General features: G+C 54.7%; 1 protein-coding gene across 3 annotated transcripts in view; it reads left to right on the top strand.

Moving 5' to 3' along the window:
- The first annotated feature begins 11,100 nt into the window (after nucleotides 1-11,100).
- Nucleotides 11,101-12,366, top strand: part of PPP1R1A (protein phosphatase 1 regulatory inhibitor subunit 1A) — a 67,007-nt gene continuing 65,741 nt past the window's right edge. The window contains exon 1 of one of the 3 annotated variants that reach the window (XM_037884232.2): nucleotides 11,101-11,413. In XM_037884232.2, coding sequence (XP_037740160.1) covers nucleotides 11,333-11,413 — 81 coding nt within the window. In that variant the 5' untranslated portion in view covers nucleotides 11,101-11,332. The remainder of the gene's footprint in view (nucleotides 11,414-12,366) is intronic. The other 2 variants (XM_043532551.1, XM_037884231.2) reach the window with 2 other exon arrangements.

Raw genomic sequence — 12,366 nt, 5'->3', positions numbered from 1 at the left:
ACAAAGTGCATCCGACAAAGTGGGTATTCCCCCACGAAAGCTTATGCTCCAATACATCTGTTAGTCTATAAGGCGCCGCAGGACTCTTTGCCGCTTTTCAAGAAGAAAGAGTGATGGTTCATTTCCGCTGTGACACTTTTTTAACTGCCACCAGTTGCTGCTAGATCTATTTGGAGGATTCTGGCTGAACTTCCAGTGACCTGCCACAGCCCCAGACATCTGGCGATTAGCAGGAGGCAGTCATTTATCCATTGCAGGGCTTCTGCACCTTCCAAGCTGAAAAGCTGCACTTGGAGCCCAGTCTCTGTTGCCCTTCCCCCCACCTCCCTCCCCCCGCCACCCCAGGACTAGTGTTGGTGGAGCTCAAATCAGAAAATCTTGATGAAAGTTTTCTAACGTGGGTGCCTGAACTTCAACTGAAATCCTGATCTATGCGTCTGTCACGGAGTCCCTGGGCGATGCTCTGGAACTGCTCCCTACGAAGCCAGGCAGGACTCTGGTGAAGTCTCCTTTCTGTGAGCAGACTGTCTGCGGGGCAAAAAGCTCACACAGCTTCCACCTTCCGGGGTCTGACCTCAGAGCATTCAGCATCCTCTGCCCCTCCGTGCACTTCCCACGGCGAGTCCACCTAGGCAGGGCTCCTGGGGAAGCCAGAGGGTCCTGCACCCCAGCTTCAGGACTCTCAGCCAGCCAGTAAAACAGAGGTTTATTAGATGACAGGAACACGGTCTAACACAGAGCTTGTAGGTACAGAGAACAGGACCCCTCAGCCGGGTCCATTTTGGGGGGCAGTGAGCCAGACAATCACGTTTGCACTTCACTCCATGTCCCCAGCCAGCCCCAAACTGAAACTCTCTCCAGCCCCTCCTCCTCTGGGCTTTGTCACTTTCCCAGGCCAGGAGGTCACCTGATTCCTTTGTTTTCCAACTCTTTAGTTATCACCTTGCAGGGGGGAAGAGCCCAGGCCAACAGTTGCCAGGAGACAGAGTGTCGGCCATTTATGTACACTGGCCCTTTGCTCTGCAACAATTACACCCCCTTATCCCACCACCTAGAGACTTAAGAAATGCATAGGGGAAACTGAGGCACCCCTACAGTATTCAGAGGAAACATTAAGAACAGTCCCACTTCGTCACAGTATCTGAATCACTAGTCTGATTTACACCTGATCTGCACCCTCAACCCTCAACCCCCACCGAAGGCAATAGGAGCGGTGGGTGCTTAGCACCTTTAAAAAACAGGCCATTTATTTAGGCTCCCAATAGTGGATTTAGATGTCTGAGTTTGAAAATGTTGATCATAAACCCTACAAGAAGAAAAGGAGGACTAGTGGCACCTTAGAGACTAACCCATTTATTTGAGCATAAGCTTTCGTGAGCTACAGCTCACTTCATCGGATGCATTCCTAAACTCACGAAAGCTTATGCTCAAATAAATGGGTTAGTCTCTAAGGTGCCTCCTTTTCTTTTTGCCAATACAGACTGACACGGCTGCTACTCTGAAATAAACCCTACAAAACATCTCCTATCTATCCCCATACACATCTAATCTATCTATCCGTCTATCTATCTCAGCGGGAATTGGAGCTATCTTTCTTAGTTGTGTAAGCATTTGTACTCTGCTCACATTGTAGTAACTGAGCACCTGTTATCTCTGCACATTACTTTGCATTATGGATAATTCAGCAGGACCTTGGAGTCTGTGAATCCCCTACAAATTTGCTCTAACTGTGAGCTCAGCTGTGAGAAGTGAGTGAAAGTTCATGGCATGTCACAATAAGCTGTAACAACAACTATTGATGGGGAAAGGTGCAAAAACAAGATGGACCGACTGCATTAGTACAATCAAAAAAGACTCCTGATATAACTCATGGACTGTGTTAAGATTATGACTGGCAAAGAAGAGGAGCAGAGGACCAGACAGAAATCAATTAACCAAAATTGGTGTGTCAGAAATTAGGCCTAATTGGTGGACCAAGTGATGAAGGGATGGGCTATTCCACCCATCACTCCCTTCTGGGGTCCTGAAAGAAAGAGACTGGGAGAAAAATTGGCAGCTGGAGCGAGCTGCACCATCATGGCTGCCCCTCATCTCCTGGGACCCTGCACCTTCATCATCCTGATCCTGAGAGACGTTCTGATCAGACTGGGCCAGAGAGCCGGAGCCAGATGACATCACCACCTTCCCTAGCTGCAACTGACTCCCAAACACCACCTGGGATGTGACACTTTGTCTCCCCCCCACTCCCCAAATATGTCCTTTTCCTTCCCCATCTTATTTCTTTTTTTCTCCATTTTGTCTATCTAATAAGAGTCTGGCTTAGCCACCAAGACTGCAGATTTTGCAACACTGCTGTGAGCCTGTGACCGGACAAAGGCAGCTGAAAGCAGTGTCCTAAACAGGCCGATGCTGGCGCATGTTTGCCAGGTCTCAGAACAGCTGATAAGACCATGTGCTGGGCCTGGGTTTTTCCAGCAGTGAGGTTGCAAATGAAAGTCAACTTCAGAGACAGAAGCTGCATTTTCTATCTTTGCTGTTCTTTTCAATCCCCCTTTTGTGTGTGTTTGTGTTGTAGGAACCGGGACTGGACTTAAACAACAGCAGCAATGGCAGCTCCAGCCCAGCTCAATTTATTTCTTCTCTTTTCCCCAAAAAGAACAGTTCTTACTCTCTTTGATACCATTTAAGAGACTGTCAGACAAGAGTTTTATTTTTCCTTTCAAAACTCTCTCCAGCTAACTGGGAAAGGAACAAGGGATGTTGTTACAATGAAAAACTTATTAATACTGCGTATTTCAAAGGTTTTCACTGTTTTTCTTTCTTTTCTGTAACTTTGGTAAAAGGTTAAAAGGATTCAAAATGGTGTGTTTGCCATGGCATTAAGCAGGCTGAGGTCTCTGCATACCAACCCCTGAACCTTGTTTAACACGCTTAAACGTTGAACAGTGTTATATTAACACCTTTGACGCTTTGGGCCCATAGATTCCATCTAAATTAATATAACACCTCATGGGCTATGGGGAGAACTAGATTGTCTGCATTGCCCTCAACATGTTTGCAACACTTGCAGATCTGCATTAGGAAACTCACTACAATCCAGTCTCATGCTTCAGGGATTCAGCCAGTGTCCTGCAGGATGTGGGAAGGAATTTCTTCTCCATGCACAACTGATCAGAGTTCTGACCAATTCTAGAGTTGTTTTTTTTTGTTTTCATCGTCCTCAGTCTGAAGCATCAGGGATTGGCCCCAGCTGGAGACGGGACACCACATGGAATGGACCAGTGCTCTGAGCTGATCCAGACAATCTGCCGTCTAGATGCCTGGCTGTTGGTCTTCCTCATATGCTCAAGGTCACGCTGATTTGGGGTCAGAAAGGAATTTTCACCCAGGTCAGATTGGCAGGGACCGGGGAGAGCGGAGGTCACCTTCCTCCACAGCATGGTGCAGTGAACATCTGGGCATATCCCATCTAATCAATTCCCTGCCATTGCAGTGGCCTCAGGCATTGGTGGAACCTCGGACTCTCCTGTTCTCTGCCTGGGGAGCAGAACAGTTTAATCTCCTGAGGACTGAAATGCTTTAGTCTAACCCAAGTTATTGGGCTCCATACAGGGGTAACTGAGTGGAATGTAATGGCCTGTGCTACACAGGAGGTCAGACTAGGAATCTAATGGTCCCTTCTGGCCTTAAACTCTATGAAACTATTACATTAAACCCACTGTACAGACAAAGAAATTGAGGCACTGGGAGAAAAAGTGACTGACCCAAGGCCACCCAGTGCATCAGTGGCAGAGCTGGGAATATTCAAGAATAATGTATTAACTCTGGTATTTAAAAGACATCTTTATTCCCACTGTTCCTGCACATGGGGTTGGCTTGTCTCCCCCTCACCACTCTCAGCGGCATGCTGGCTGGGTAATGGAGGAGCCCAGCTAGGAACTCTGGCTGAATCCCTTACTCTTAGTCTGGTAGGAGCAGGCACAAAGCAGAAACAGCGTGCTCACTCCCTGTGGGTGTCAGTGTGACCTAGTGCATAGAGCACTGGACTCAGGAGATCTGGATTCTATTCCCAGTTCTGTGTCTGATTTGCTGTGTATCCTTGGGCAACGCACTGCCTCCCTCTCTGCCTCAGTTTCCTCATCTGTGAAATGGGGATAAATAATATGACCTCATTTGTAAAGTGTTTGAGATCTGCTGATGACATGTGGCTAATTATGATTATCGTTCAGTTCGGTGAGGAAACAACTGCTTTCCATTGCAGAAAAGACCCTCTAGTCCCTCCCCATCTCCCTGGGCAGAGATGAGAGTCCTCCCCTTGCAGGGCCTGGCTGGGAGCCACAGAGTTGGAGATGGGAAGGGTGGAGCAATCCAGAGTGATGAATGAGATGCTAGCCAAGGCCTACCTGTGGTGAGGAGCGTCACACAGCTGTTCGCCTGGTTCTGGGCACAGCTGATGCTCGCAGAGGATCAAAGCAGGGGGAGATCACCAGCACAGCCAGGAGCTGCTTGTCAGAAGTTCCCTTTCACATGCAGCGAGACACGTGTTAAGCATCATCCCCATCCCCCCCCCCCCCCCCCCCCCGCGCAATCGGCAGCCTTCTACTACAGGACTTGAATAAAAGTTCAAATTACACTGCATGGGAAAGCTTGTGAGGCTGCAAAGTGGGGGCGGGGGCGGGGGTGCTGAAGCCAAGGGAAGGACAACCAGAGGATGCTACTTACTGCAAGGGGAGGAAGAGGAAGAGGAGGACGAGGAGGAGGGGCTTGTGGGTGGGCTGGGACTCCCTCAATCCAGGTTTAATTCCTAGCTCTGCTACAAACCCTGTGTGACCTTGACCAAGTCAGAGCATCTCTCACTGACGTGTGTAAGGTGGTTATGATCCGTCTCTGCAGACAAGGCCTGAGAGGCAGCTGCAGGGGCCATGTCTGTGCTGCAGGGACTGCCTGCACTTACAGAGGCTGTGCTGGCTTGGTGTCAACCCTGGAGAGATTCTTAAGGGGGACAGGAAGACACCAGCTTCTGAAAATGGGACTCCCACGAGGAGGGGGCAAAAGGGAGCCCGAGGAGAACGGGTGATAATACTGTACAGTGGGCCCGCATGATGCAGCAGACGTGTGGCCTGGAATATCCGTAATGGTCCCTCCTGGGCTACCCTCCCTCCCCCTCTCTGGAGGAGATGGGGGCAGTGGACCACTCAGCCATGCTGGTGTTTTTCTCTCCCTCCTTGAGGGGCAGCAGAAAAAAAAGGCAGCGAGAGGCAGCACTTGGATTCCCGACTCACGCCGTAGGACGAGCACGGGGCTCAGCTCTGCTGCCAGGTAGAATGACTGGGGGGTATGACAAGCAACCAGCATGCCCACCCACTGACAGATACCGCTTTCAAGGAGTCAGCAATAAGAAGTGATTATTGCCATCAAAATGGACTTTGGGCATCTCAAGCTGGGTGCCCAAAAACAGAGACACCCAAATCACAGACCACTTTTGAGAATACGTAGCCCGGTGTGGGCAGTGCCAAGCACCATCGCTTGCCAGGGGACGGCGGCTCAGCTGAGGACCATTACTGGCCAGAGGACTCAGCAGGGTCCGCGGAGCCTTCTCAGAAGTAAGGGGGGCAGGGGCCCCTGCCACTCTGTGGCCCTGCCCCCTTACCCCTGAGGCTCCACCCCTGGACTCCCTGCCCAGGGCAAATGGAGGGTCCACGACTCCCCATAGCTGCAAGTGTGGCTCTTACCCCAATTTGGCTCCGGCCAGGGGGCAGGGCCTTGGAGCCATAGCCCGGTGATGGTAAGAGCTGTGCAGGCAGCTCTGAGGAGCTGCGGACCCTCCACCTGCCCTGGGCAGGAAGCCTGGGGGACAGGGACACAAGCCGGGGGCTGCTGTCAGACCCCCCCACCCTGGGCAGGCGGCAGGTCTCCAGCTCCCCAGAGCTGCCCAGGCTCCAGCTGCCAGCCTGCCAGGGGGCTGGGGCCTTGGGGGGAATGGGGGGGGGGACAAGGTGCCAAAAAGTGTGTGGGCCAGGAGTACTCATTCCCCTTGGGCACCTGCCTCTCAGCAGCCCAGTCACACCCCACTCACCACCTAGGGAGCTGCCATCGCAGCTGGTACACTCTCCTCACACTCCCTGCACGTGTGCTGGGAGTAGGCAGCTGCGGACTCGCTCCTGCCAGCTCCAGAAACCAAGGCCTTGAGAACGGAGCGACCCCTAGGGTTACCATGGATCAAGTTCTCAAGTTCCACTGCCGGGAGGAGGAGAAGATGGAGGGAGCATTTGGGGAGTGCTGGAGAGGTGTCTGTGTACTGGGAGGAATATTTGAGGCGTGCTGGAGGGGGTACCTGCGGCAGAGGTATTCATTGGAGATGGGCTCCGAGTGCTGAGGGGGATGGGCTGGCTTAATGGCGGAGCCCCAGCTGCTGCTTCTGCTGAGGGGATGCTGTGTGAGGGGCTCCTGCTTCCCCCCATTCCCCTATCCCTTTCTCTTCCCCATCCCCCTTCCCCACTGCTCCGTCCCCTTCCTCCCCCAACTCTCACATCCCCCTGCCCCATTCCCCTATCCCCTTGCCCTATCCCATCCCCCTGCCACTTCCCCCCACCTTACCCCACTTCCCCCATATCCCCTACCACCGCCCCCTTGCCCTGCCCTATCCCCCCGTGGGCACCACTCACCATTGTACTGAAAACATGATAGGACATGTGCCCAGCGCACATAGAAAGGGAAGAGAACTAGCACTAGGACCCAGCTGCAGAGGCAGGAGAAACAGCTCCAGACCGCCTCCCGTGCTCCAGCCTCCAGCCTCTGTTGGGGGGCAATACTCCCCTCAAACTGCACCCATGGACTCTGGCTGACGGGGGGTGAGGGGGGCTGATGCCGCTAGGCCCGATCTTGCTCTGCCCCATTTTTGCACCCTGCTGGCTGTGTGCACTGGGCAGCTGCCCTTCTCACCCCGCCCTAGTTACAGCCCTGCCATCTGGTGCCGGTGGCTTATTACTGTTTAATTTACCAATTTGTTCCAAAGCCTCGTTTACTCACACCTCAGTGTGGGACAGCTCCTCAGAGTTGTTATCTTAAGGACTGGCTCAGGTCTGGAAATCTCCCTCACATCCTCTGCAGGGAAGATGGACCTAAAGAATTCATTTAGCTTCTCGGCAACAGCCTTGTCTTCTTTCTGGGCTCCTTTCGCAGCTCAGTCATGCAGTGGCCCCACTGAGTGTTCCTGCTTCTGATGCACTAAAGAAAATGGCCTTTAGTTTTCGTGTCTTATGCTAGTTGCTCTTCTCTTTTGGCCTGCCTAATTGTGCTTTTACACTTTGACGTGCCAGGGTTTATGCTCCTTTCTGTTTTCCTCAGTAACATTTGACTTCCAATTTTTAAAGGATGCCTTTTTGCCTCCAATGGCCTCTTTCACTCTGGTTTTTAGCCATGGCGGCATTTTTTTGGTTCTCTTACTGTTTGTTTTTTATTTGGAGAATAATTTTCTTTCAGCCTCTATTACAGTGTTTTAAATAGTTTCCATGCAGCTTGCAGGCGTTTCACTCTTGTGACCGTTCCTTTTAGTTTCCGTTTAACTAACTTTCTCATTTTTGTGTTGTTCCTTTTTTACCGTTAGATGCATGCTCGGGGGGGGGGGGGGGGGGCTAGCCCCCAGCCCCACCCCTTCTGCCGGAGGCCTCACCCCTTCTACGCACTCTGCCAGAGCCCAGAGCCCCCCCTCACTGCAGCCCCCACTAGCCCTGCCCCAGGCTAGTGACCCCAGCCCCAGAGAGCCCCCAGCTTCCCCTGCAGCCCTGGAGTGGCAGGAGGGCAGGCTGTGCAACCCCAATCTCCCCAGCCCTGGAGCACCAGGAGGGTGGGTGGTGCGGCCCAGCCCCGAAGCACCGGGAGGGCGGGCTGCACAGCCCTAGCCTCCCCCGCCCCGGAATGCCAGGAGGGTGGGCTGCACGGCCCAAGACCAGACCACCCCGGGAGGCTGAAGCCGCGCCGAGCATAAGCGGGGGGGGAACTGGGGGCGAAGCATGGGTGGGGCCACGCCTGGCTGTTTGGGGAGGCACAGCCTCCCCAAGCCTATGATACCCATAGCCCATGGTTAGATAATACTGCGTTGGGTTTCTTTGGTATTTCCCCCCCTACAAGGATGTTATCTTAATTACAATATGGTCACTATTAGTGAGTGGTTCAGCTACATTCACCTCTTGGCCCAGATCCTGTGCGTCACTTAGGACTAAATCAAGAACTGTCTCTCCCCTTGTGGCTTGCAGAACTAGCTGCTCTAAGAAGCAGTCATTGAATGGTGTCCAGAAACTTTAACTGTGCATCCCATCCTGAAGTGACATGTTCCCAGTCAGTATGGGGATAGTTGAAATTCCTCATTATTATTGGGTTTTCTGGTTTTGTACCCTCTCTACATGTTAGAAGCATCTAACAGCCACCATCCTGATCAGGTGGTCACAGTATATTCCTACTGCTATACTCTTATTATTCAAGCCTGGAATTTCTATCCATAGAGATTCTATGGTACTGTTTGATTCATTTAAGATTTTTACTCTATTTGACTCTACGCTTTCTTTCACATAAAGTGCTGCTCCCCTACCAGCGTGACCTACTCTGTCATTCCTATATATTTTGTACCCTGGTATTACCGTGTCCCCATAATTATCATTGTTCCACCAAGTTTCTGTGATGCCTATTATATCAATATCCTCATTTAGCACTAGGCACTCAAGTTCACCCATCTTATTGTTTAGACTTCTAGCATTTGTATACAATACTTATAAAATCTGTCAATATTTAGTTGTCTGCCTTCATGTGATGTAACTAAATGGAACTCATTTTCATTTGACTGTTTCTCTTCAGTTCCTACCTGTACTTTATATTCTTGTATTCTCTCCTCTTTAGTAGGATATAGAGAAACCCCTTTAAGGAATTGCCTTAAGGAATATCTCTGTCCGAATCACGTGCTCCTCCATGCCTGTTGGCTTTCCCCCAGCCTTTAATTTAAAAACTCCTCTACAACCTCTTTAATTTTCCATACCAGCAATCTGGTTCCATTTTGGTTTAGGTGTCCGGAGGACTGAGCCCTGTCTGGGCAGCGCTGAGCACTGTCGCTGGCTGGAGGACTGAGCCCGGTCTGGGTGGCACCGTGCACCATCACTGGCCAGATTGGTCTAAACCCAAAACCTTCCCAATATTTTAATGACATCGGGGCTGTGTCAGAATGTCTGTTTTCTGCTGGGAAAGCCAGGTTGGATTCTGCTCGCTGTTCTCAGCAAAGAGTGGCAGCCCTGGGCTGAGCAGGCCTCTGATACGTCTTCACGACACTTTTTGGCCAGACAGAGCATTTCAGTGAAAACCCAGTTGGCCGGGAACATTCCACTCAGCCCCCAGCAGGAGGAAAGGGGCCTGCAGCCGAGCAGGTGTAAAGAGGCAAAGCTCCAGGTCCTCACTAGCCCTGTGCCCGGGTACACCAGCTCCGGCACTGCCCCAGGAACTGAATTAAAGCCACTGAAACCCAGGCAGCGCTTTACAAGCTCACTCAAAGGGATGTGGGAATGAATCTAACCCTAACTTCCCAAATTGCCGCCCGCGGCTCTCTGCTCCCCCACACTCCACCGGCTCACACGGCCGGGGCTCTGCTGGTCCAAAAAGGCCACAATGGCTTGGGAACTGCCAGCCCAAGAGATGCCCTCTCCCTCTCCGTGATGCCTCCAATGCCCAGACACTCTCGCTGGTGTGTGTGAGACAGGAGGTTCTGGATTCCCCCAGCACCACTCTGGGCCTGAAATAGCCCTGTTAGGCAGGCAGCAGAGGCCATCTCTTTGGGCAGGAGGTTGTGGGGCGGGGTTGGGCAGCGGTATGGGGGCGCACCACACACACACAATTCTGCCCCTGTGGAGCGGGTGAGAGAGAGAAATCACACATGCCAGGTGACTAGACGATGCCAGGGCACCATGGTGACGGGGGCTGCTCAGGAGCTGGAAGAGAATAGAGTGGCCTGGCCTGGATGGGGTGTCCCAGGATGCTGGGGGGAGTCCTGAATAATTGATGTTTTGGTTTGGTGGCCAAACCAAAACTGTCCAATCTCCCTTCCCCAATCATTTTGGGTTAAAAGATGAACAGACGTTACGTTAAACAAAATAGTTAATTTGTTTTGGTGTGTGTGGGGGGGTTTTTGGCCCTTGCTTTGCTTTTTAAAATAATTTGGTGGAATTTCAAAACAAAATCTGACCTTTGGGGGGGGAAATATCAGCAAAAGACATTGGCTGAATTCCACCCCAAATGGTGTTTAAAGTATGTGTCTGAAAATGGCACCTGGCTCCTCAGGGTAGTTCTGAGGCTGCTGTCCCCCCAGCTCTGGGGCTGCTGCCCCCGGCTCCGCGGCTGCTGTTCCCCCGGTTCTGGGGCTGCTGTCCCCAGCTCCGCGGCTGCTGTTCCCCCGGTTCTGGGGCTGCTGTCCCCAGCTCCGCGGCTGCTGTTCCCCCGGTTCTGGGGCTGCTGTCCCCAGCTCCGCGGCTGCTGTCCCCCAACTCCGCGGCTGCTGACCCCCCAGCTCTGGAGCTGCTGTCCCCCAACTCCGCGGCTGCTGTTCCCCCAGCTCTGGAGCTGCTGTCCCCCAACTCCGCGGCTGCTGACCCCCCAGCTCTGGAGCTGCTGTCCCCCAACTCCGCGGCTGCTGTTCCCCCGGTTCTGGGGCTGCTGTCCCCCAGCTCCGCGGCTGCTGACCCCCCAGCTCTGGAGCTGCTGTCCCCCGGCTCTGGGGCTTTTGTTCCCACAGCTCTTGCACCGCAGCCGGGCCCTGCTCTTCCCTCTGCCAAACCGCAGGCTCTGCGGATCCCCTGCGGGCTCTGCATCCCGAGATCATAAGAAACGGCCGATGAACGGGGTAGAAGTGGGGGCCTGATCCTGCACGCCCGCGCCAGCACGGAACGGGGTCTGCGCTGTCCGCTCGCGCCAAGCTGCTTACATCGCGCCAGGGCGCCCCGCGCCCGGGTGATGGGCGCCCGAGTCGGGGATGCTCGGCACCATCTTCCCCACCCATTGTAAGGAGCGGCCCCGTCACCTCGGGCGGCTGCCGCGGGCTGGGAGGCGGAGGGTTAACGCTCCGGGAAGCTTGTGTGTGTGTGTGTGTGTCAGGGGGAGGGGGCGGCGGGCCGCGCCCGACCAGCCAATAGGCACCGGCTGCTTCTCCAGCTCCCCGAGCGGAGGCACCGGGACTGAGCGGAGACTGGCAGGGGCAACCTGGGCGAGCGCGGCGCGGGGAGCCGAGCGCAGGGCGCGTCCTTCTCTCCCTGCCGGTGTCTCTGGGAGAGCGGAGCTGGAGCCCGCGGCGCCCCCGGCCATGGAGCCCAACAGCCCCCGGAAGATCCAATTCACCGTCCCGCTGCTGGAGACGCATCTGGACCCGGAGGCAGCCGAGCAGGTGGGTCTGGAGCGGAGCTTTGTTCTGTGGGGGCCGGTTCCTTGGCGATGCGCCCAGGGCAGGGCGCGCACGGACCCTCCTGCGCCCGGGGCTGCCAGCGCCTTCCGGGCAAGGGGGCGGAGGAGCCGGACAGGGCTGGAGACTCGGGCCGGCCTGTCGGAGCCAAGGAAAGGAACCCCCGCCTGCCGGGCCTGGAGGAGCTGCCCGGCCAGGACCCGCGTACCTGCGCGGGGCACGGGCGTGGGCCGTCGTGGAGGGCTCCGGGGTTTGAGTCGCGGTGTGTAGTGGGACGTTGTATGTGTTGTGGGGGGCACTGGGGTGGGTCAGAGTGTCATGCAGGATGTGTGGTGGGGGGGTCGTCTGGGGTGTGGTGCCCGGTACGGGGGTGTTGTGCCGGGTGTGGTGGGGGGCTGTGTGAGGGTGTGGGTTTTCTGGGGTGTTGTGCCGGGTGTGATGTGGGGCTGTGTGAGGGTGTGGGTTGTCTGGGGTGTTGTGCCGGGTAGGGGGGTGTTGTGTGGGGTGTGGTCCCCGGTACGGGGGTGTTGTGCCGGGTGGGGGTGTGGTGGGGGGGTGTGATGGTGTGTTGGGGTATGGATTGTCTGGGGTGTTGTGCCGGGTGTGATGGGGGGCTGTGTGATGGTGTGGATTGTCTGGGGTGTTATGCCGGGTAGGGAGGTGTTGTGCAGGGTGTGGTCCCAGGTACGGGGGTGTTGTGCCGGGTGGGGGTGTGGTGGGGGGGTGTGATGGTGTGTGGGGGTATGGATTGTCTGGGGTGTTGTGCCGGGTAGGGGGGTGTAGTGTGGGGTGTGGTCCCCGGTACGGGGGTGTTGTGCAGGGTGGGGGTGTTGTGCGGGGTGTGGGTTGTCTGGGGTGTTGTGCCGGGTGTGGCGGGGGGCTGTGTGATGGTGTGTGGTGGTGTGGGTCGTCTGGGCTGTTGTGCCGGGTGCGGGTGG

Source organism: Chelonia mydas, chromosome 20 (assembly GCF_015237465.2).
Source record: "Chelonia mydas isolate rCheMyd1 chromosome 20, rCheMyd1.pri.v2, whole genome shotgun sequence".
Taxonomy (NCBI): domain Eukaryota; kingdom Metazoa; phylum Chordata; order Testudines; family Cheloniidae; genus Chelonia; species Chelonia mydas.
Note: the sequence above shows the minus strand (reverse complement) of the source record. Positions and strands in the feature narration are given on the sequence as shown.